Source organism: Petaurus breviceps, unplaced genomic scaffold, assembly GCF_028583685.1.
Source record: "Petaurus breviceps papuanus isolate PSGF00001 unplaced genomic scaffold, PetGlider_PUasm1.0 138, whole genome shotgun sequence".
Lineage (NCBI taxonomy): Eukaryota > Metazoa > Chordata > Mammalia > Diprotodontia > Petauridae > Petaurus > Petaurus breviceps.
In genome coordinates, this window is record NW_027185694.1 from 29,497,085 (window position 1) to 29,521,741 (window position 24,657).

At 47.5% G+C, this 24,657-nt stretch overlaps 2 protein-coding genes across 2 annotated transcripts in view; both read left to right on the top strand.

Annotated features, from left to right (window-relative positions):
- Nucleotides 1-4,521: 4,521 nt before the first annotated feature.
- E4F1 (E4F transcription factor 1) lies at nt 4,522-22,840 on the top strand. The gene is made up of 14 exons (XM_069062963.1): nt 4,522-4,723; nt 10,924-11,069; nt 11,494-11,593; nt 16,348-16,556; nt 16,756-16,876; nt 17,144-17,296; nt 17,798-17,964; nt 18,763-18,978; nt 19,906-20,011; nt 20,327-20,544; nt 20,932-21,130; nt 21,371-21,507; nt 21,679-21,741; nt 22,011-22,840. Exons 1-14 carry the CDS (start codon nt 4,567-4,569, stop codon nt 22,365-22,367), a joined length of 2,349 nt encoding a protein of 782 aa, XP_068919064.1. The 5' UTR covers nt 4,522-4,566; the 3' UTR covers nt 22,368-22,840.
- Nucleotides 22,841-23,507: 667 nt separating this feature from the next.
- Nucleotides 23,508-24,657, top strand: part of DNASE1L2 (deoxyribonuclease 1 like 2) — a 6,879-nt gene continuing 5,729 nt past the window's right edge. Inside the window, 3 exon segments of the mRNA XM_069063122.1 lie at nt 23,508-23,858; nt 24,139-24,331; nt 24,483-24,571. Coding sequence (XP_068919223.1) covers nt 23,830-23,858; nt 24,139-24,331; nt 24,483-24,571 — 311 coding nt within the window. The 5' untranslated portion in view covers nt 23,508-23,829.

Genomic DNA, 24,657 nt, shown 5'->3' on the forward strand with positions numbered 1-24,657 from the left:
GTGACACTTGGATTAGACAAGCAGGCCAGAATCATCTGACACAGAGTGAGTCTGCAACTAGATAATCCTCCAGTTTTTTTCTTTCTCATGGAGGCAAAATGGGGTCTTATATACAGAAAGGTTGTGGGAGGAATCTAGGGCTGATCTAGAGGAGGAGTTTGGGGAGGGTCTTCAGGAGTCAGATGAGGTCATACTCCAATAATAAGATTAAGGGTGGGAAGTAGCTGGAGGCTACCAGGAGATGATAGACAATGAAGGGCTAGGCTAGTCTAAGGGTAACAAGATTTGGGTATAGATATTTTGGGAGGATCCAGGGTGGGAGCTAGCTGGACCTAGGAGGTCTAGGCTGGTAACAGAGATTTGGGCCGAGCTATAATGAAAGGCTTATGGCCTCAGACAAATGCCTCATCAAATGGGAAGATTCAATCCAAGTTCAATCCCAGAACCTGTACCCCAAGAACTCAAGGAGAACTCAAGGGGGCTCCCAGAGCCCAGACCTCACCATACCCATTATGGTTAATCTTTAATAAACTTTGTTTTACTTTGGCTGAGAGTAGACTTGAGTCCAACTCATTTGGCAGGACCCGGGCGTGTTGATATTTTGGGGTTTTGAGCACCCAGAACCCTAAACCTTAACATTTGTATCTTCAGAACTAAGCACAGAGCCTAGCAAATTGTACTGAGTCTATTAACCTTAAGTTTGGTTAAAGGAGACAACAGGCTAGGTGAAATACAGTTATTTCATCTTATTCTCTTAAAACTAGCGGAACTTGTACAAGGACTTATAAGCTAAGTTCAAACTTCGAAAAGATTCAGAAAGCTTAAATACACTTTAGAACCATCCCAATTCAGGGTGGCTATGTCACACAAATTTATGATCTCCATAAATGTTTAATCATTGTATGAGAAAGGAATTTTCTTAATTAAATAGATGGAAAATACAATGAAATAAGAGAGTTGACAAAGTGTCAATTGAAATTTTTGATGAAGTGAAGTCTCTGGGAATCCCCTTGAGCTCTCCTTGAATTTTTGAGGTACAGGCTCTGGGAACCGCCCCCCCCCTTGAATTAAATCATCCCATTTGATGGGGCATAAGCCTTACATTGAGCCCAGACCTCGGTTACTAGCCTAGCCCTCCATTGTTCATCTACTTCCCACTCTTGAGCCTATCAAAATATCAATCCACCCTTGAACTGGCCTAGCCCACCATTGTCTGTGGGCTCCAGGTAGCCTCCAGCAACTTCCCACCCATAATCACTCATTGACCTCATCTGACTTCTCCTGTAGACCCTCCCCAAACTCCTCCTCTAGACCACCCCTAGATTCCTCCCACAACTTTCTGTATATAAGATCCCATCTTCCCTCTATGTAGTGTGAGAGCCCCATAGAATGACCTAGCACACTTAAGATTTGAATTGAATTCATTTGGCAGGACCTGGCATGTTGGTATTTTGGGGTCTCCAGAGCAACCCTAACTCTTTATGGGTAATCTCTTCAATTATGACTCAGGATATCTGTGTTTTCTTTACCATTAACATTCCATAACATAGTATATGTCCAAAAAATATTAAGATAAGAAAAAGTCCCATTACTCAAGTTAATGCCTTGAGTTAAGGATCTCATCCTCAAGGGCCATAAAGTGAGCCTCATCTGGCTTTGTTGACATAGGAAGAGGTATTCTCTCAGCTTACTCAGAGAGCAAAGACAAAGCAGGATCTGTTTGGAATTTATGATCTCAGGATGTCTCTGTTTTCCTCCCATATGGAGTATGTCCCAAGGGGAAATCCTACTTCTAGCCTTATCTGGTCTCTGCAGTTGCTGACACAAGAAAAAGGCATTTTTTAAAGCAAAGCAAAGCAGTCTGTTTGATTAATTCAGACTTTGGATAAATTTGATATTTAACGATCAAGTCACATTGGACAACACGGGGGACTATATGTTATACATGTGTCTCTCTGATGGGGTACAGGCTGTGGGAACCCCCTTGAACTCTCCTTGCATCTTCCCACTTGATGAGACTTTTGCCTGAGGTCATAAGTCTTTCATTATCCCTTGGCCCAAACCTGTGTTACTCTTAAACTAATTTAGCCCTTGATCCTATCAATATCTATACCCAAATCTTCCCAAAATAGGACAAGTCCTAGGGTAGTTCATGGGGCCAATTACCATTTTCTTTCTTCCTTTTTTTTCCCTTAAAATAAGACTGATGTTTTTTGGAGGGGGAGGGTAGGGCAATTGGGGTTAACTGACTTGCCCAAGGTTACAGGGCTAGTAAGTGTTAAGTGAATTCAGAATTTGAACTCAGGTCCTCCTGACTTCAGGGCCATCACTGCACCACCCAGCCACCCCTCTTTCTTTTTCTTTACTCTCAGTTTCTGCCTCTGTCCTATTCTACTAAATTTAAATGAGTATACTGGCAAAGCTCTTCCCCTTGCCCAAGTACTTAGACTAATATCAATGAATTCCCAGGTAGATGGTTAAAAAGCCTTCATTAACATCTTTGTTGGGACTGAAAGGCCCATTTTGGTCTGACAAAAAAAAAATGTATTTAGGCAGAATATACAAAAAGGCTTTTTTTTTAAGGATTACATAGTTTACATAAAGTAATTCTACTAACCCCCTCTCCAACACCCTAGTTTGAATTTATTTAATTAATTTCTTTTTGTAGGGCAAGGCAAGGCGGCCTTCACTGAAACTAGAAACTCCCAGTAACAATGCATTATACAATATCTGGAATGACTTAAAAAAAAAAAAACAACAAAAGTACAGTCAGAGGCCTGAAGTCACACTAGACAACTCTGGGGAATGTTTGTCTCCAACTTAAGACTGCTCACCACTCCACTATTCCAGTTTTTAAATCCTGAGTCAAACACCCAAAGAACCAAAAGAAAGCAAAGCCAGAGCCAATGTCATCTTTTTTTTTTTAAAGCAATTATCATATCACACCCACTGACAAAACAAAAACAACCCCCCCCCCTCCATTTAGAAGCATTTGTTATGAACAATGGAGGGCTGTGACTCATCCACATTCCGGAAGGAGGCCGGGATGGAGCCTTCAATACTGAGTACTAGGGCTTCAGGTGGAACTATGATCTTGATTTTCATTAAGCAGAGCCATAGACAGATGTCAAAATTACACTTCATGGTAGTGCTGTGGATACTGATGGGGTACCTGGGGTCTAGGTCAATTTGTGAAACCAATTTGTAAAACCAGTCTGTGCAGTTGTAACTGTACTTTGTATTGTAAAATTGTTATCTGTAAAATTCCTTTCCCAACCTTGGGCTCTGCCCCTTCCCCCTAACCACACTCTGGCTAGGCAAACCCCTTGTGACTCCTTTGTTCTTACTTAATCTCTTCAAGTCTCCTCCTTTGTCCTTGCCTCAGGTCTGGCCTAAATCTCATCTAAACTATCTATGCACTAAAGTCACAAGTTCCTCTCGGTCAGCTCTAACCTTTATCTATGCACTGAGGTCCCTTCCCTCTGGTCAGCCCTGACAATGGCAGCCCTACCCTTTAAAAGTAAAAGCATGTACCCCTCTCACTCGTAGGTCCCCTAAGGACTCTTGCCCGCTGTAAAGGCGTAAAATGAACTTTCTCAACTCTAACTCCAAGCAAGGCTGAGCTGAATTCTTTCCAGACGCCATTGCAGGTTTCCTGGTCTTAGATAAGATCAGAATTCCTGCTGAACCTATTGGGATTCCGTCCCTCATCAGATACCACAGAATCACCTTCCCAAGAGCTTCTGAGCCTCTCCTTGATAGCCTGACCAGCAGAGCTCGCGGCTCTTTTCCGGAGCAGAGCTGGGGAGGGGGTTAAAGCCCCTCTCCCTCAGTTCTCCCAGGCAGATGAAGTGCAGCCCCAGAACCAGAGCCTTGTGTGGCAAGCGCTCGCAAAGCCCAGTGGCAGGGGCAGTATCTTGCACCCCAAGTCCCCCACCTGAATGGTCTGTTAGAGGACCCGGATTAGGGTATTGGCTCAGAGGTTTAGAAATGACGGCCGGCTGGTCCCATATAGCAGGGATCAGGGAGATTGGAGGAGATGCCTGCCGCAGCGCCTGAGCAGAGATGCGCTAAGAGTTTTACAAATACTATCTCATTTAATCTCACAGTGGCAGAAACAAAGGCAAACCGGTTAAGGGACCTGCCAAGGCCAGGCCTGAGGCGGATTCGAACTCAGATCTTCCCCACTCCGAGCCCATAGCCACGCAGTGGAGGGAAGAACTGCAGGGAGGGCCGAGGGATCGGGGACCGGGCGTGCTCACACTCAGGAGGCAGGGCCTGCCCGGGGCCGGCGCGCAGCAGGCCGGGAAGGAGGAGAGCCCCATCCCGGTGCACCAGGGCGGTTCCGAGAGGGAAGGCTCTGGTAGGGCCCCAACCAGCCCGCCCCTCCCTCGTTGGCCTGGACGCACCAGAGCTCTTCCTCCCAACTCCGGCCACCCCTCCCTCTGGCCCCGCCCAGCATCTCACCCCGCCCCTGCCCTGCCCCTCTTTTCCTCCCTCCCAGCCCGGCCCGTTGTTATGACGACACGGTCGTAAATCCGCCATCTTCCTGCGGCGCGTTGCGACATGGAGGGCGCAATGGCCGTGCGGGTGGCGGCAGCTCATACGGCAGGAGCCGGGGCTGGGGTCGGGCGGGAGCGGGGCGAGCCAGGAGGCGCAGCGGCGGCGGCGGCCTCAGCTCCCGGCGGCTTCCTTGGCCTGGCGACGCCATTCAGCGAAGAAGGTAAAGAGGGGAAGCCGAGTCAGGCCGGCCAGGAGTCTGCGGTCCCCACCTGACCCCTGACCCTGGGACTGACGTGACCTCACGGGTGCCCCTCCCCCTCGCTTGCCCCTCCCCCCTCTTGGCACCCCGCCTTTCCCCCCTCACCTCGCGCCTCTCTCCCTAGCCTTGGCCTAGGCCCTCGTGTTCGCTGTCCTGCCTCGCAGCCCCCGCCCCCATTGACCCCAGCTGAAACTGGCCTGGGAAGGGGAGTGTGGAGGGAGGCGGGGCCGCTTTCCTACGGACCCCCACAGCTACCCGATCCGCACTATCGCGGCCAACGCTGGGTCCACCTAAGCCGGCGTTATTGCCAGACCTGGACGGAAATCAAGGGGTTGTGATGTAGGAAGGAGTTAAGGGTCTGCAGGCCAGAAACTTGAGTTGTTAGGCCCAGGGCTGCCATGGTCTTGCTGTGTGATGGAGCGCTAACTAGTTTCTCTAGGCCTCCGTTTTCTCATAATAATAACTAACATCTATAGTGCTTACCATGTACCAAGTACTCTTTACTCTTTCATTGGATCTTCTCAATAGCCCTGGGAGGGAGGTGCTGTTATGATCCCCGTTTTAGAGATGAGGAAACTGAGGCAGAAGTGAAATGACTTGACCAGGGTCATACAGCTGGTGTCTAAAGCCAAACTGCAACTCATCTTCCTGACCAAAGACCTGGTGCTTTATCTAGCTGCCTCGTCTGTAGAATGCTGGTGTTGATCTCCAAAGTGCCTTCCAGCTCTTAATTTTCTACAAATCTCAAATGGGCCGGCCGACAAGGGGTACGACATGCCCTTAGAGGAAGGGTCACTGCTGTCTCACAGGGTATTTTGCAGTTTTTCTGTCTCTTGCCATTTTCTTGTCCTAGAAAGCATCTATCTGGCTGTATTACTGACCCTGGGCAAGTCATTTCACTTCTGCCTGCTGAAGTTTCCTCATCTGCAGAATGGTGATAATAGCACCTACTTCCCAGGGTTGTTGTAAGAATCAAATGAGATAATCATTGTGAAGTGCTTAGCACAGTGCTGGAACTTAGCAATTTCTGTAGAAAGTTAGCTATCATTAGGGAACCACCACCTCTGGTGGTCTTTGTGACCAAGGAGAGAAGGAATTGAACCTCTTTTCTGGAACCAGGGAAAGAGGAGGGTAAGTGGGTGAGGGAGAGGGAAGAAGAGATTTTGACTGAGAATTACTTTCACGAGATTTGTCTCTTGAAGTATGAAATGGTCACCCTGGAAATGCTGTGTTGTCTGCATGAAGCCATCAGGTCTTGGAAGCTGGGAGAGCCTCCAATCGGTTGTGATGTAAGGAGCTAATTTCCTGTGGTTTTTCTGATGTACTCCTGCCTTATATATGCACATTAAACCTGGCTAACTAGAGGGCAGACCGGAGTCCTCCAGCCATGACTGAGTTTCTGCCTTTGAAAAGTTGTGAGTCAGGAAGAGACATCTACCCCAGGGCCCTTCTACATAATCCTAGTGTAGTATGTCAATTACCTGATCAGGTCACAGCCTCAGCTCAACCCTTTGTTCCCTATGGCACTTTTCAGCCGAGTTCTAACTGAACTTGTGCCTTGCCTTAGTTTCTCTAAAACGCTGATTGTTTAAATCTGTTGTCATCTTTGCCAGTTTGCTGGATTTTGAGTGAATTCTCAGAGTTTTTTTTGATTTACATTTTATTAGTGATTTGGAGCAGTTGTGCCATATAGTTGTTGCAGTTCTCTTGAGAACTGTTTGTATTCTTTGACTATCTACTAGGAAATAGCTCTTGGTCTATATATTTATGTTTGTTCCTTATATCTGGGATATCAGGTCCTTATTGAAGCTGTTTAATGCAAAAAAAGTCCAAAAACATTGACAGTTTCCAGAAGAGATGGATTTCAACAGTCCAAGATATAGAAATGATTTTTATTTCCTCTACTCCCGCTTACTTCACACTTGCTTCTGGCTTCTACCCTTTTTGTTTACCTGAAACTACCCTCAGAGGTTGCCAGCAATCTCTTTAATTGCTAAATCCTTTGACCTATTTCTAATCCTCATCTCTCTTGAGCATTCTGCATCACTTGACAATGTTGATGACCACCTTCTCCTGGATACTCTTTCTGATGTTTTCTTCTCAGTCTCTTTTGCTGGGTCCTCCTCCTCCTCCATGTCCTGCTCTCTAACTGTGGGCAGATCCCCCAAAACAGTCTTGAGCCATCACCTTTTTTCTCTCTATACCTTTTCTCTTGATGATCTCACCTGCTTCCATGGGTTCACTTATAATCTCTATGTAGAAGACTGCCAGATCTATTTATCCAGCCTTCTTCTCTTGACTGTGCTCTGGTCCCATATCACTAACTACCTGTCAGATGTTTCCAACTACCTGTCTAATAGGCATCTCAAATTCAGTTATGTCCAAAATAAGAACTTATCATCTTTCCCCCTAAATCCTTTCTTCTGAGGGCACCACTGTTTTCCAGTCCAACCATGTTTACAATCTTGAAGTCAACCTCAGCTTTTCCTTCCTTCTCACACCCCATATCTAATGACTTACTAAGTTATATTAAGTGCCCTTTGACAACATCTGTTTCATCTGCCCTCTTCTTTCTACTAATACAACCCCTACTCAGGCTCATTCACCCCTTGCCGGGACTTAAAATCATCTCCTGTTTGTACTTCTGGCTTCCTTTCTCTTACCTCATCTTCTACACAGCTGCCAAAATACCTTCCTCAAGTACAAGTACTTTGAGAACCTTCAGTGGCTCTCTCTTGTCTCTAGAATAAAATACCAGCTCTTCAGCTTAGCATTTAAGCAATCTCAATTTGATGTAGCAGCCAACTTTTCCAGTCTTATAGCACATTATTCTTTGTGCATTCTGAAGCCTTGCCAAACTGGTCTATTTGCTGTTCCTCTCATTCAGCAATCCTCTTGTCTCCATGACAGTCTTTCTTCTGTGTCTTGGAATGTACTTACTCCCTTCTCCCTTCTCTTCGTATTGAAGCTCATAAGCCATTTCCTACAGCAGGACTTCTCCACTTTTTGGGTCCTGGACCTCTTTGGCCCTCTGATGAAGCCTATGGACCCATTCTCAGAATAATGTTTTATAAATGCATAGGTAGTGCAATGGATAGAGTCCTGGAACTGTAGTCTGGAAGACATCATCCTCATTCAAATCTAGCCTCAGACTCTACCCTGGGCAAGTCACTTAGCTCCATTTACCTCAGTTTCCTCATCTGTAAAATGAGCTGGAGAAAGAAATGGGTAAACCACTCCAGTATCTCTACCAGGAAAAACACCAAATGGGGTCAGAAAGAGTCAGACATGACTGATAACCACTGAACAAAATAAAATACGTAGGATTACAAAGGAAACCCATTATATTAATTTAGTTATCAAAATATTAAAAAAAAAGTTAAGAACTCCTGTTCTCCAGGAAGCCATTCTTTGTACTTTTTGGTATTTAATATACTTTATTCTTTTTCAAATGTTCTTTTTAATGATTAGCTGAACCTTGGCTCCTTTCTCTCTTTACATGTTGTATTCCCCTGGTAGAATGTAAGCTCCTCCAAGGCAGGGGTTGTTTTACCTTTTACCTTGTGCCTTTGTGTCCCCAGTTCACACACACACACACACACACACACACACACACACACAGACACACACACATCACTTAATAAGTGCTTGTTGGATTGGATTGCAGGTGATGGACCCTTTCAGAATAATCAGAAGTAGAAGAGGGTAGCACAAGATCAGAGAGGGGATGATGAATGTCAGGACTCCTCTTTCCTCAGTGTGCTAATCTGGGAGAGTTAATGCCAGATTCTCCTGAGCTTTTGCAAAAGACCTTGATTTGTTTAGCAGGAATCAAGCTTTGTAAAATCTTTGGACTTGGACTTTAGAGCTCTCACTGTGTTCCCAGACTTGGCCTAGAGCACTGTCCAGTTCTAAGTTCTGCCAGACAGCCAGGCAGCCCAGAGCTTTATGCAGTTCCAGGTAGCCTGCATCTCTTGGGAACAGAGTCTTTATTTACATCTCAGCAAGTGGGGATGGAGGTAAATAAGGGTGGGGTAAGGAAGCTGGGAAAGGATTGGAACAGGAGCTAAGCTTTGGCTCCTTTTCTTGGTCCTGTCTTGGGCAAGGGGTTCTGACCTATACAAAGTTTGGTTTTAATTCTTGCCTTGCTTATCTTGCCCTAGTCCTGTGCAGGATGAGGTTTTTAAGGGTAGACCTATGGCAGGTTTTAGGTAGTAGCTGTGCCAACAACAGGGACCCTATTAAGTGTCCTCTAGTAACCTGGAGAGGTTGGATGTCCTGGTTCTCATTCTGAAAGTGTGAGGGTGGTGCCCAGAGCCCAGGACATCCTAGGGGCCTTTACCCTCTTGATAGAAACTGTGCCTGTCCAGTTGGGGAGGACAGGTATTTGAATGGTGGGCACAAATATCAGTCTTTAAAAACAGTCTGGATTCTTGTTACTTGAGCTGCCTTTTACCTCTTACAGCTTGAGCAGTCCCCAAATATTGAATCAGTGACCTTCTAGAGGCAGCAAGCTTGAGATGTTGACAAAGCCTTGAGTCCCCTCCAGATAAGTCTTGGTTGACTGTCTCACTTCATTTGCTTCCTGCTTTAAACATCTTTTAATGCAGCCTACGATCACCTTAGCTATTGTGATAGCCTCATTGCACCATTGATTCATATTGACTTTGCCATCCACAAAAACTCCCAGATTTTTCACTCAGTGGTTGCATCATCGCTTGAACTTGCTTACCCACAGCTTCCACCTCCTTTGTTTGTGCAGTCTGTTTTTTTAAACACAAGTGTAGTATTTTCTGTTTCTCCCCATTAAATTTCTCATTTCTCTCTTCATCTCAAATCAGTTCATCATTTAACCTGATGAGATCTTTTAAATCCCAGTTTTGTCCTCTAACATATTAGCTAACCCTTGCAGTTTTATGTAGGCCACAGCTCTAGATGGGATGGTATCCCCTGATGAGCCAGGGCCAGTATAAGCCCAGTGGTATTTGAAGAGCCTTCAAGAACAGTGCCCAGAACTGGATTCTGTTAGTCTAAATCAGTAAGTGAAGAGAACAGCAGCTGATCCCTCAGGAAAGAAGCATCCTAGGGTGGCCAGCTTCCAGATTATCTGTTCTTTGGTCATCTTTGGTGAGCAGGGTCCTGGGCCTTGATCACCATCCTTTTAAGGAACTGAGGACATTTAACATGGAGAAGAAAAGAGTGGGGGGAGGTGAGAATGATATATGACTATTGCCTTCACATATTTGAAGGATTGTCATGCAGAAGAGGGTCAAGCTTACTCTGACTCCTGAGAATAGAGTTAGGACTAGCTGGTGGAAGTTGCAGGAAGACAGTTCAGTTCAACATCAGGAAGATTCTGAAAACTTATTTTCAATCAGAGCTGTTTCATTTCTGACCTGGACTATGGCAGTAGCCTCCTAAACAGTCCCCCTGCCTGTCTTTTCCCAGCCTATATTCCACACAGATGCCAAAGTGATTTTCCTAAAGTACAGGTCTGAGCATATCACTCCCCTACTCAATAAACTGATTAACACCAGAGGTTCCCTGTTGCTGGATTTTAAAGCCCTTTACAACCTGGTCTTAACTACTTTTCTAGCCTTATACATTCCCATTCCCTGTGGACTAGCCAGATTGGCCTTCCATTTCTTATACATAGCACTCCATTTCTAATCAGTGTGTCTGTACACTGGCCATACCTAGGTCTGGAATGCCTTCTTCTCTCACCTCTGGTTCTTAGAATTTCTTGTTTCCTTCACAACTCAATTCTTACAAAAAAGCCTTTTTTTATTTCCCAACTACTAGTGTTTCCTTCTGAGTTATCTTGGATATACTTATATATTTTTTATATTGTCTTCCCCAATTCAGCGATTGTTTTATTTTTGTCTCTCAACTCCAGCACTATGCCTGGTGTGTAAGGTAGTAGGTGCTTAATAAATGCTTATTGGTTGATTGATTGGACAATGGAATGAGTTACCTGAGAGGTAATGAAGGATCTTGAAGTGTTCAAGTTGTGGTTGGATGGTCACATGTTAGAGATGTCCTAGACAAGATTCTTCCTTAAGGGAGAGGTTGGCTTAGATCCCCTGAAGGCTCTTCCTGCTCAGAGATTATATAGGAGCAGCCATGTCCAAAGTTATTCAGTACTGCTCTATACATTTCAGACGAAGATGACGTGCACAAGTGTGGCCGCTGCCAATCTGAGTTCACTACGCTCGAAGACTTTGTGCAGCACAAAATACAGAAGGCATGTCAGCGCACACCCCAGGAAGCTACAACAGCCACAGCAGCAGCCCTGCTGGGCCAGGAGGTAAGGACAGTGTCCTGGTGTCCTCTCTGGGGGCTGCTCCCTACCTTGGGGAGCCTAAAGGGCTAACAATGACTTTCCTGTGAAGCTGCAAAGGCTCTTTACTTGTCCTTCTCCCTTAGGTGCATCCCCTTCCCAGTCCCCCAGCCTCTCACATGTCACATAGCACACTTACACCTTGTGAAATGGACACAGTTTGGTGTTTGGGAGTGGAGAGTCTGTCCCCAGCCAGAGAGATGGAAGGATTCATCTTGTTCTGACAGCCCTCTCCCTGAATAATAGAGCTTCTCTCTATTTTCCTTTTAAATTTAAATTTTCCTAGAGTAATTGTTACCCAAAATAAAAGACATCAATAGAGTCAGAGTCTTTCTCTGTGGTTTGTGTTCCCTGACTTCTTTTCCTCCATGTAGTCCATCTTGTATTACAGCAGGTGGTCCCATCTGGGGAGGAGTCCATTACAGTGGCTCACATTGTTGTGGAGACATCTTCACTTTCAGAGGATGTTAGCAGTGCTCCAGACATCATTGGTAAGTGGGGCTCTGGCCATCGGGATGTTGCTGTTTCCTGAATGAGAGAGAATGCTCTTTAATGGTCTCCATTTAAGGGCTGTTGAGAGTCAGCCAGGTTAGAGGGCCCAGGTTTAGTTTAGTCCCCATTCTCCCATGTACTCTCTCTAAACTCGTAAGCTTGGTAGGCAGGTCAGTACCCTTCTCTGGGCCTCAGGTTCTTCAGCTGAAAAGGTGGAGTTGGAGTGATACTTTCTGGAATTTTTGCCAGCTCTAACTCCTATAATCCCACGATCTTATATTCATCCTCATCCGTACTCTGGAGCTATGTATTCTAGAACTAGCATAAGGCCTTTTACCTTCAAAATCACACTTGCTGACTGATGCCCGAAATTCCTTTAACAAGGGACAGAATCTTTCATTCCAGAGAGAGAGCTTAGAGTAGAAAAGAAATCCGAAGTTGCCCTAGAGGACAGAATTCAGTCACAGTCAGTCAATCAACATGCATTTTTTAAGAGCCATCTAGGTGCTAGGCAATCAGTGTCTGATTGCAAGGAGCTTATATTCTACTGGGGAAACAAATGTACATATATTTTGCAAATTTTGCAAATATATTTTGTACACATTTGCAAAATGTGTACAAAGTAGTTACAGGGTCTTTATTAGAGGGAGGAGGAGACACCAGGATCTTGGGAGGTTAGAAAAGCCTCATGTAGAAGTTGGTACTTGAGCTGAGTCTTAGAGGAAACCAGTAATCCTAAGAGACACAGGTAAGGAAGTAGTGCCTTCCAGCCAGTGCAAAAGCATTCACACAGGAGATGACTGTCCTGTATGAGGGACAATCATGTCATACCAGTCCGTTCATTCAGTAACATACTTTTTATATACCTACTGTGTTCAAGATCGTATGCTTCATGCTGTGTTTCAGGGTGTCTAGGACAGATACCAGAACCTTTTCTGAAAGTAGTTTTCAGAAGAGAGTGTACCACAGATTGAGGCCTAGAGGAGGGGCAAGGTCTGGAGTAGGAGGTTGTCTCTTCTTATCTACCCCACCCCCAGTCCATTTTTTCTCTTATTTCCCTTTTTTGTGTCTAGCCCCAACAGGCATTCATTAGTCAATGCCTCTGGGACCTCTATTGCTCAGATTTTGCTAAGACCCGATCTGAATAGAAATAAGATAGATATTCATCAGTTACACAGATTCATATATTTTGGGTGGACCTGGAGACAAGCATGGTAGTGGGATGGGCTGAGGTGGGAATTCTATATGCTATAAACAGCTTGCTTCTTATCTTTCAGCCTCAGTTTCTTTTTCTGTAAAATAGAGAAAATAATCCCTGTCCAACCCTACCTGTGTCACAGGGATATCATTATGAGGAATTGAATTAATGGCAAAATGTTTCAAAAGTTAAAAGAGGGGCGGCTAGGTGGCACAGTGAATCAAATGCCGGCCCTGGAGTCGGGAGGACCTGAATTCAAATGTGGCCTCATACACTTAATACAAAAACTAGCCATGTGAACTTGTACAAGTCAGTTAATCCAATGGCTCCTCCAAAAAAAAGCAAAAAAAAAAGTTAAAAGAACTTTGAAAATATAAGGTGACAGTGTCCTTGTTATTACAGTGCAAAGACAGACAGGTACTTCATGGAGAATGGAATACAGGCATTGGCTACTGAAAGGAAGTTAGTTATAAATTAGGACGATTCTGTATCAGAGAAGTCTTCCCGGAGGAGGCTGGTGCTTAGTGCATCTTTGAAGGGCAGAAATGTAAATGGCTTCTCAGATGGGAGGAGGAAGCTCTTCTGTGGATTAGAGTCAAGTATATACAGATTTAGGGCAGAAAATGGTGGGAAGGGATCTCTGCCAAGAAGCACATTACCGGTCTTTGAGGGAGTCTGGTATAAAAATGCAAGGCCTTGAAGGAAGCTGTTTTGGATATGAACCTTTTAATACAAGCAGAGTGGAGGAGGAGAGAAAGAGAAGACCTGGCTGGGGAAGAGAGGGTGATGGGGTGAGTCAGGAGGGGAGGCTGAGATAGCCAGAAATGGGGTTAGTGTGCCTTAGACTAAAAGGCATGTCTCTGACACCTCCCCCACATTGTCGGAAGGTCTATCTCTTCTTTCTTTTAAATTCTTGGAACATTCATACAAATGAAGAGATTTCATCCATAGGCAGCAGCACCTGACTGTGTAGAATGTAAGGTAATAGTTGGGTTTTCGTTTGCAATTCCTGTTTCAGGGAAGGTGTTATTTGGAAAACCAGTTCTCTTTGGTCCAAAGTCAGACGCCCACTTTGTTCTTGAAAGTCTGCTTTGATCCTGGTAGTTATTATGTGGATCACATTGGTGCCAGCCATGTAATTAGGTACACAAGGCACAGGCTCCCAACTGCTGCCTTCCTCTAGCTGGAATGCTTCCTCCTTGGCTACCAGGCCCCCACTCCTCTATTGCCATTTCTTTCTTTCTGGTTTCCCATTGTGTCACCCCCAGTTTTTCCTGCATCTCTCTCCCCTTTACCCTCCCCAATTTTCCCTCCCACCCCCCACCCTTACATATCCTAGAATACATATGTATCCTGCCTGCCCCTGCCCCTCCTTCCAGCTTCCTGGGGCTGGCCTGACAGGCTTGGCTGGTTAAATCTCACCACTAATGAGTCCAGGGCTGACCTAGTTAGCGTCACAGCAGAAAACACAATCCCTGCTCATCAGTTGTCTCAGAAATAGAGGCATTTGATGTACTAATATATTTTTTAATAATGACAATAATAGGAGCATATTTTTTAATGAGAGGAAGCATAGCATATTGTCTAAAGGACTACTTTAAGAATCTGGAAGACAAAGGTTCTCACCACTGACACGACACATGCTGGCTCAGTAAGCCTGTATTCTCTCAGTGCTCAGGCATGTCTCTAAGTAAGGCAGGGATTCTTCCCTTTTTTGTGTCCCGGAACCCTCTTACAGCCTGTGAACCTCTTTGTATTGAAATGTTTTTAAATGAAATCTATAGGATTACAAACGAAACCAATATAGTTAACAAGATACTCCAAATATCAAGCAATTTCACCAACCTGTACTCTAAGACTTTTGTTTTGTTTTGCTTTTTGGAGGGGGAAGGTAGGACAATTGGGGTTGTGACTTGCCCAGGGTCACATGGCTAGTTTTTTGTGTTGAGTGTCTTAGGTCAGATTTGAACTCAGGTCCTCCTGACTCCAGGGCCAGTGCTCTATTCACTGCGCCACCTAGCCACTCCTGTACTCTAACACTTTTAAAGTTGTAGAGAAGGGGCTATAGCATCCATAGTAGAAGTAGTTCCCCACCTGAAATGCCCTACCCTGAAGACTGGGCACAAGACTGGTCAAAAGAAATTTTTCTTAACACTAATAAATATTTCTGTAACACTTTATAGAAACTCTGAACTTTATTAAGACTCTGAAATAGGTAGTATAAGAATTATTTCCCCCAATTCATGAATAAGAAAACTGAGGCTTAGTAAGGTAAAATGACTGTCCAAGATCAGATGTCTAATAAGTGTTAGAGTTGGAATTTGAACCCATTTCTTTGGCTCCAAATCCAACACTTTCCATCTACCTAACATCTTTAAGTAGTGAAGTACAAGAGATAATTTGGAAGCATGTTAAATAGTGAAAGAATTTAATTATCATTTATTTTTGCCTCCTGCAAAATTTTTATTTAAAGAAAGAGAAATAGGAAAATTTGGTCACCAGAGTAGTAAGGTGGAATGTGTGGCAGTGAGATAGCTGATGGGAGGTCAGGCAAGTAATGATGTATACACAGAATGAGACCACCTACCTGTTTTGGGGCAGAGTAAACAGGCACCTTGGTCCAGTTCTGCCCTGGTGTTTGAGGCACAGATTACATGGGGCTTTGTATTTTGTGTTCTGTTCTGACTTAGCAACTAGTGCTGCTGGTGAAAGGACATAGTACTGAGGAAGGATGACATGTGTGACTTTCTAGGGTTTGAGAATCTCTTCTCACTGGCTCATTTACCCAGGTTCTGTAGGGATATGCTCCTTAAAGTCTGATTCCAGAGCAGGAAAAATTAACTTGCCAAAATCAGGTATTATTAGGTTGCTTATTGTCTTTAAGGACAACCTCATAAATTTTATACACATTGTTTTAGGAGCTTAATGTTGGCAGTTGTCAGAGTGTGAAACTTAAGCCCAAGTTCTCTTGTGACCTGGTTTAGTGCAGTTTCCCTTCTGGTCCCTCCTGGAAGAAGCATGATAGCATTGTCCTGATATTTTAAAATGGTAGAACAAACGTTGGAATTTGCTTCTTCAAGGCTACTGTACTTCTAAAGGAAAGGCAGTGGGTCCAGACAGAGCAAATTGCTTCTGGCTGTGTCTCTGCTTTAGGTCTGTGTGTCCTGTCCTGGGAAAAATTGGGCCATTTTGGGGCCAGAGGAAGCCTTGTTTTAGTTTCCCTTGAGCTCAAATTTGGTATGAGTTGGGGAATTTTTGACAGGTAGTGTTTCAGAAGAACAAAGCCTGTGGTTCCTATTAAGATCAAGACTGACTAGATCCATTCTTCAAGCTCACCTTTGGAAACCTAGTCTACTTCTTTCCTTAGGCCTCTGTTGGCAGCAAATCTCTAGCCTGAATGGCAATTCCTGTGTTTCCCCACAAAGAGCCAGGAACATCTGAAACATCCAAGGCCAGGCTGTCCATGTGAAATTGGGCCAGCGCCAAGTTTCCTAACAATTTCCCACTCTTCGGCTATCAGGAATTTTCTTTGGTGGCAAGACTTTTCTTCCCCAGGCAGCGGTCATATCAAAGAAGTCATTGTTGCAGCAACAGACCATGTCTTTGAAAACCCCAGTGGTCCTGGGGACAGTGAGCTTGTAGAAGGCCCTGTTAGCCCTGATGACACCGAGCACGATGTTTCCACTGAACTACTAAAGGTGAAGCTGCTTGTCAACAAGGAAGGACGCTACGTGTGTGAGCTGTGTCACAAGACGTTTAAAACGGTGAGCTGGCCTGAACAGGCCAAGGTCCCTTCGTGGTGCTTGACATTGGAGTTTCTCTGGTACTTTGGGTATAGTAGTTTGCTGTTCACTTTCTACCCTGAGGCATTTTACTCTTATTCTTCAGAGTTACTTCTGTTGTGTTTTGTTTTGTGGGGTCAGGTGTTCCATTTTACAGACAACCATCCTTCCCCCCTCCCAGGCCAGTATCCTCAAAGCCCACATGATCACACACAGCAGCAAGAAGGACTATGAGTGTAAGTTATGCGGAACTTCCTTTAGGACCAAGGGCTCTCTCATCCGGCATCACCGGCGGCACACAGGTGAGATGAGAACTGGATTCGGAGCTGCGTCACTGTTTCCACCTTCTGCACACATGGAAGGCAGAGAAGGGATTGGGGCAGAGTTGGGATCCTGGCCTTGCTGGTCTAGTTCGGGATGGTATTTAATGAAGCTGGGGCTCTGAGCAGCCACATGCCAGGTGGGAAGAGCTGCCTCTGGCTGTTCCCTGGGAAAGACATTTTTTCCCCTTAGGGTTTGTTTTCTGCTCTTCATCTTCTGTATGACTGTTGACCCTGTTCTCTCACCAGATGAGCGCCCTTACAAGTGCAAGAACTGTGGGAAGAGCTTTAGAGAGTCTGGAGCTCTGACCCGACACCTGAAATCCTTAACTCCATGTACAGAAAAAATCCGATTCAACATGAACAAAGAAATAGTTGTTAGCAAAGAAGACGTTCCCCCAGGTTTGTGAATTCTCTAGATGAACCCAAGGTATAGCAAGTAGCTGTCCTCCTACCTAGGAACTTCCTGGACTGCCTCCCACAAGGAGCTAATTAAGGGATAAGGAGCGAAGAGCTCTTCATAGCAGGTGACTTGTCTACATCCTCTTAGGATACGGGATCACAGGATGCACAGATCTGTTGTTGTCTCTGCTCTTGACGTCTTTGGGCTGTTCCTGGAAACAGGAAGGTGCACAGAAGTGCCTGCCCTTTGTATGTCACTCAGTCTTGGGGCCTCTTACTTCTCAATATACAGTGGGGGATGATAGTGCTAGACAGGATGAGAGAAGCCAGGAATGATTGACTACTGACCACAAGATGGCTTAGGTACAGGGTAGGAGATCCTATCCCCCTAGCCTTCTCCTCTTTAGAACTTGGACTTCTTTCCAGGGACGTTGCCCTGTGGGCACCTGGTAGGAAGGATGATGATTTTCTCATGGTCTTAGTTTTCCTTTTTGTTTTAAGGATCCAATGATTCAAACACCGAAACAGTCACAGCCATCACAAGTGAATCCATTGAGACAACACCACCAGTGATTCACCTTGTCACCGATGACAAGGGCACTGTTATCCATGAGGTCCATGTCCAGATGCAGGAGCTTCCCGTGGACATGAAAACCTTAGCCCAGGAGGTAAGTGGAGCTCCTGGCTAGACTGGGAAGAGCTGTGTGCTAGGTTGGGTTGGACTAGGTTTCTATCTGAATGAAAAGCATTAGATTTTCCTTCACTGAAGGAGTGAGGACAGTGTCTTCTGCCAATTCTCCAGGAAGAAAATGAACGGTCCTATTTTGGAGATATTCCCTAGCACTACCCCTTTGTGGGTAACTGTGTTTGGGTTAGGTTGAATGCAGGGTCTTTGTGAATTGGGCACATTGACTATCCATTGAGTTCTGGTGGGGAACAGCTTAGCTGATCTGTTCTCTTCCTTTCTATTCTTTGCTCTCCTGAAGGGTTGCAGGGTTATGAAGAATTTCATTACCAAGAAAAGTTCCAGTCTTTGTTTTAGCCCAGAATTGTAAACCCATTCCTTAGGAAAAGAGTCCCATATATTTTTTAATGCCTGTGGTGGGTAGGTGGGCCCTTGAAAATCTCAGGGCTACCATGTGAGGGGAAGAGAGGAGAAGGTGGGCCTCTTCATCAGAGTGAACAGGACTGAGTTCCTTGGGCACAATGGATGTTTTTTGGAGTTGGTGGAAGAGGGTCAGAGTGAGGCTCAGCCTCTGCAAGGAGTCATTTTCTCTCCTCCCTGCTCCCCAAGACTCTCCTTGGTAAAATTTACCTCTGCGGGCTGTTCTAGACCAAAACTCAAATGATCCCTCTAACCAATTCTCCAGCCACAATGTCAGGAAACATTTTTTAAGTGACTCTTCTTTGTAGAGTTCTCTATTAGGTTTTGCACAGCATTTCCTGATATTCCCTGTTCTCTGTAGACATCAGTCCCTGAAAAGGTGCCATCTGAAGGGGAGGTGAGCAATGAGAATTTGCTGAGACAAGCCATGCAGAACTCAGGTCTCATGATTGAGAGAGTTGCAGTAGAAGAAGGGCCCATACCAGCTGAGCCTTGTGTTGGCACTGCCCAGGAGCCAGGACCTGAGGGGGTGAGGACAGGAGAGCAGCACTTTGTAGCTGTGGAAGAAGTGCAAACAGTAGGTGTCTACACCATGTGCTCCTCTACAGCTCAGGGGTTAACTTTGGGGACTGGTGGCCTCTGCCTCCTGGAGGGGAAGCCCTATAATTAGGACTGCTCAAAGGGGCCTACATACCTCATACCCTTTCACTCCATAACTGTGCAAATGTGGGCCTCATTTGTGGGCCTCTCCTCTGCCCCAGGGTTAAAGGATCCCATTTATGCTTTTTTCTGATGAAACTCTGCACAAACGTCCAGGGCAGAAAACTAGTCAGTCAGCAAGCATTAATTAAGTACTGGCTGTGTTCTGGGAACTGTGCTGAGTTCTAGGGACACAAAGAAAGAGAAAGCCAGTTCCTGCTGTCAGGGAGCTTGCAGCCCAAGGGGGAGACAGCATGAAAAAGAATTGTACAGACGAGCTGTATACAGGGTGGATTGGAGATCATCTCAAAGGGAAGGTGCTAAGAGGGACTAGAGAAGGCTTCCTACAGAAGGTGAGAGTTTAGTGGGACTTGGAGGAGGCAGAAATAGGAGGGAGAGGATTCACAGCTTGGGAGAGAGCCAGTCAGAATGCTGGAGGTCAGAGGATAGTGTGCCCTGTTTGAGGGAGAGCCAGGAGGCCAGGGCCACTGGATCACAGAGTACTTATGGGAATGAGTCAGGTGTAAGAAGACTGGAAAGGTAGGAGGGGGCCAGGTTGAAAGGGGCTTTGAATGCCAAGCAGAATTGTATATTGATCCTGGAGGTAACAGGGAACCTTTGGAGTTTATTGAGTAGGGAGTTGAGCAGGGACAGACTAGGCTTGAGGAGGATCGCTTTGACGTCAGAGTGGAGAATAGACTGAATTAGTCATGTTCTGTATGCGCACATTGGGTCAGTCACACTGTGTTTATCTCTTTGTTGTGGGGGGGGCATAGTCTTAGGAGATCACTGTCTGTCCCTACAGGCTGAGCCAGCGCCCCAGAGTGGGTGTACACAGTACTCCTGCCCCCAGTGTGTGGAGGTCTTCGGGTCAGCCCCGGCCCTGGAAGTGCATGCCAAAGCCCATGTCGGTAGGTCTGGGCTTAGGCTCTTGTCTGTTGTTGTCCTTGGCCTTCCCTCATAGCTGAGAAGGGCTTGAGAAGGGGATCCAGTGAGGCAGCAGGAGAGGGAAGGGGGGTGAGCTGTGAAGCTGTAGAGGAGACTCCCCTCCCAGGGATATAGGAGAGGGACTGACACAAAAGTGGCTGTGATGTGTGTGTCGGCCTCATTGCACATCTCCACATCTCTGTCTTTGTATGTTTATGTGTTTGTGGTCTGGGTACATCAGGATTCTTGGGGATGAATTCAGTGTGTGCCCTGGGGGGCTGGTCTCCCTTCATCTGCAGGACAACAGTTGTTCAGGTGTGAGCAGTGTGGAAAGGAGTTCCCCAAGGCCTACCTGTTGAAGAAGCACCAGGAGGTGCATGTCAGAGAGCGACGCTTTCGCTGTGGCGAGTGTGGGAAGCTCTATAAGACTATTGCCCACGTGAAGGGGCACCGTCGTGTACACTCAGATGAGCGTCCATATGCCTGCCCCAAGTGTGGGAAACGTTATAAGACCAAGGTGGGCTATTTCTCCCCTTCATCAGAAAGGAAACCAGGGTGTAGGCAGGAAAGAGATGTGCGCATGGGAGCCAGGATTGGGAGAGTGCTACTGTTTACCCTTTCTTCTTGTCCTGCCATGTCACTTGCTGGGGCTTTGGGATTCAGCCTACCCAAACAGATTCCTTCTCTGCATCTGCGTTGGCCAGGCCAACTCTCTGACCTCGAGCTGCCTACAAATAGCCCCCCTGCCTGCCCCAAACTCCCTTGTGTGAGCTTTTTTGACCTGGGGCCTCCAGCAGCTGGTGTGGCAGGTACAAAAGGAGAGTCCTGAAGGGGGAGAGGGAGGGAAGCTGTGCTGGCAGTCCTGGGTGCAGGGGCCTCATGCTGACCCTATGTTGTCTGACAGAATGCCCAGCAGGTGCACTTTCGGATACACCTGGAGGAGAAACCCCACGTGTGCCAGTTCTGCAGCCGAGGCTTCCGGGAGAAGGGCTCCCTGGTGCGGCATGTTCGGCATCACACCGGGGAGAAGCCCTTCAAGTGCTACAAGTGTGGCCGGGGCTTTGCTGAGCATGGGACCCTCAACCGGCATCTGCGGACCAAAGGTTAGCCTAGGGAACCCTGTGCCATGGGACATGGAGCTTGGGGATGCACCTCCCCTTGACTTGGTGGGTGCGTGTGGCTTATGCTTTCTGTGGCATGCTCTGAGAGGCTGACATGTGGGACTGGCTCCCTTTGGTGACTTGGGTTTTGGGTGGGTGGTGTTTCCGTGTGGCTGTGGGGGTGGGGTGGGGCTGGTTTCCCATGGGCCAGCCCAGGCCCTCACCAGGTAAGTGTCTGTGCAGGAGGCTGCCTGCTAGAGGTGGAAGAAGTGGTGGTGTCCAGGGCTAGCCCATCGACCCCGACACTGGCTGAGGATGCCCACACGGTGCTGGTGGAGTTCTCCTCTGTGGTGGCTGATACTCAGGAGTACATCATTGAGGTGTGGGCCAGGGTTGTGGGCACACACTGTGTTGGTATGGGGTGGGTAAGATTTAGAGGGGAGGGGTGGAACCAAGGGTGGGATTTCTTTGGGAAAAAAGGATATTACTGGGTAAACTGTCCTGGCCTTCCAGGTTTGATAAGAGCTCCTCTTTTTTTTCCCCTTTTCAAGGCCACCACAGAAGACACTGAGACCAGTGAAGCCACAGAAATCATTGAGGGCACACAGACTGAGGTGGAGTAGGGGTGGAGGGTAGGCAGGAGTGGGGGATTTTGGGTCAGGTCAGGGGTGTAAAGCCTGGTATGGGGGTGTGGGATTTCTAAGGCTACCCTAGAACTTAGGACCAAAGAATGAAGTCTGGCTGGATCCTGAGGGGTGAGGATGTGCCCTGAAATAGGAGAGGGAACTTAGGTCCCTTCCCTCTACTCATGATGTGGAGAGCTGAGGCCTCCCCTCCTCCTTGTCCTGGCCCTGGACCTGAGCCTTGTCTCCCACCTCTCCAGGTGGACAGCCACATCATGAAGGTAGTACAGCAGATTGTGCACCAGGCAGGCTCTGGTCACCAAATCATCGTCCAGAATGTCACAGTGGATGGAGATGAGGGAATGGCAGCCAGTGCAGCAGCTGCTTCTGATACCATCACCATTGCCACCCCTGAGAGCCTCACAGAGCAAGTGGCCATGACCTTGGCCTCAGCCATAGGAGAAGGTGCTGTGTTGACTACTCGGGCAGGAATCGAGGCTGAGCAGGCAACGGTGACGATGGTGGCCTCTGATGACATAGAGATCCTGGAGCATGCTGGAGAGTTTGTGATCTCTTCACAAGAGGGGGAACTGGAGGTACAGACAGTCATTGTGTAAGGACTTGCCTGTCCTGGAAGGATTAGGGTTGGGGTAGGCCCACCACCCAGGAGCAAATGCACATTCATCAGTGTCACTGCATGGTCTGGAAGCCAAGGCTGGAGCCAAGAAGGATCTGAGCCCAGAAAGTTCTGACAAAAGCAAAGGTCATGGAAAGGCTGACTTGAATCATGCAGGTGATGGAGGTGATGGACAGAGGTGGCCTTTGGGGGCCAAGGTGTCTGGAGTGCTAGAAGATGGGATCTGGAACTTACAAGCTGGGCACCCTGGGCAGGTAGAGCCTGTCTGCTGTTCCCTGGCACTGCCAGGACCCTTCCTGAGCAAGCCAGGGAGGCCAGAAAGCCATATTGTACATTTCAAACCACAGAGCGATTTAAGACAAAAATAGAATCCCAAATGGCACATTTGGGGCTGTGAATAAAATGATTTTTCCTTTGTTTACAATAAAATGTTAAAACCATTAAAGCCTTCAAGACTGTGTCCTCTTGAGATTCCAGTTTCTGGCTGTCCCGCCACAGGACAGGCCACCCCCAAGTGCACAGAAGGCTGCTGTTTTTGCAGGGCTGTGAAGCCCTGATTGTGGCGGTGTGTCTGTGACTGGCAGCAGGTGGGGATGTGGGTAGTGGACAATGGGTTAGTGTTTGTAGCTGTGGATGGCTGGCTCTCAGTTTCTGTGTCCATGCATGGGATATGGAGGGGAGCAGTGCTGGAGTCTGAACCAGGGCCACACCCTTACCTGGCCATCCTACTCTGTGGGCTCCATCCATGTGCTTATATCACCAGGGCACTCCTAACTCTGGGTATGGGTGACTTAATGTACTTGGGTGTGCCCTGGCCCTCCTTGTGCAGGTTCCAGCCACCAAAGACAAGGGCCCTCCTGTGAGGAGGAAGGAGAGGAATAGAGCTGTCACATACAAGTCTGACAGGGAAGGAGTGGGGACCAAGTCTAAGGGACCAAGAAGGTGTTGGATTGGTGTCCCTCCTGCAGTCTAAAGCTCCTCCCACCTCTTCCATCCTTTCTGAGAATTAATTCTGCCTTGAACCAATTTCTCCCCACTCCCAGTCTTGACCATTTGGGGGTGTAAGGGACAGGATCAGAACCTCAAATTTGGTGAATGCCCAGCACCTCCCTTTCGGCCTCCTGTGGAATCGCGTTGCAGAGGCTGGCACTGTCAAAGGGGGCGGGGCCACTCCTTTTACCGGCTGAGAAAGGGACAGCCCCGAGACTAGATGCTCAAATACAGTCTGCACGGGGCTGAAATCTTGTCCGATTCTGATGCTGGGCCCTGGACGGCTCCCGCCCGCGAGCTGATCGCCCTCACCCCAGATACAAGCCTGAGTTCCTGAACTAACCTCAGGTCCTCGGAAGTTGGACTGACCCCGGCTTGTGAAGCCCGTGCGGACAGGAGCCAGAACCTGGTGCTTCGGCGTTGCCCTGGTCACATAATCTCAACCTCCTCCTATGCAGGGCGGCTCCTGTTCCCGACTCGCGTGAGTCCTGTCCCCCTCCCACTGGAGATCTACGGGCCAGGGATCGGGGGCAGAGGTCAGGCTGAAGCGGGGCAGAGAGCCACAGACTTTTTCCCTTTCGTCTGGCTCGTCACTCTGAGGGTGAGGAAAGGGGAGCGGGACAGAGACATCTACACACGAGTACCAGGGTAAACGTGTGGACACATGTAGAGGTGCAGGAGTGCAGACGGGTAAGAGATGTAAAAATGTGTCGGTGTGAGTGGGGAAGCGTGTTCACGCGCGTCCTCTCTGGACTCCGCAGCCGGCTTTGTACGCGGACCATGCGCCTGCCCGGGGCGCTGCTGGCCCTGCTGCTGGTCCTGTTCTGGCCCCTGGCACCGGCCCCAGAGGTGGCCGCCTCCCGTGCAGCCCCGTTTCGCGTGGGCGCCTTCAACATCCGCAGTTTCGGGGATAACAAAGTGGCTGATCCCGCCTGCGGCAGCTTCATCGCCCAGGTGCAGGGGCAAGGGCGGGACTCCGGCACAGGTGTGGAGGGAGGGGGCGGGTAGGGCGGGGCTCGAAGGCCACGGGGTCCCCCGGAGGGGGACTGGGAGTCGGAACCTTGTGCTGTCCCTCCCGGGTGACCCCCTTGCCCCCTCCCCGAAGATCCTGGCGGAGTATGACGTGACCCTGGTTCAAGAGGTCAGAGACCCGGACCTGAGCGCCGTGTCCGCGCTCCTGGAGGAGATCAACAGGTGCCTCCCGGGGACACGGACACACAGGGACACACCTGAGTGTGTGTGTGTGTGTGTGTGTGTGTGTGTGTGTGTGTGTGTGTGTG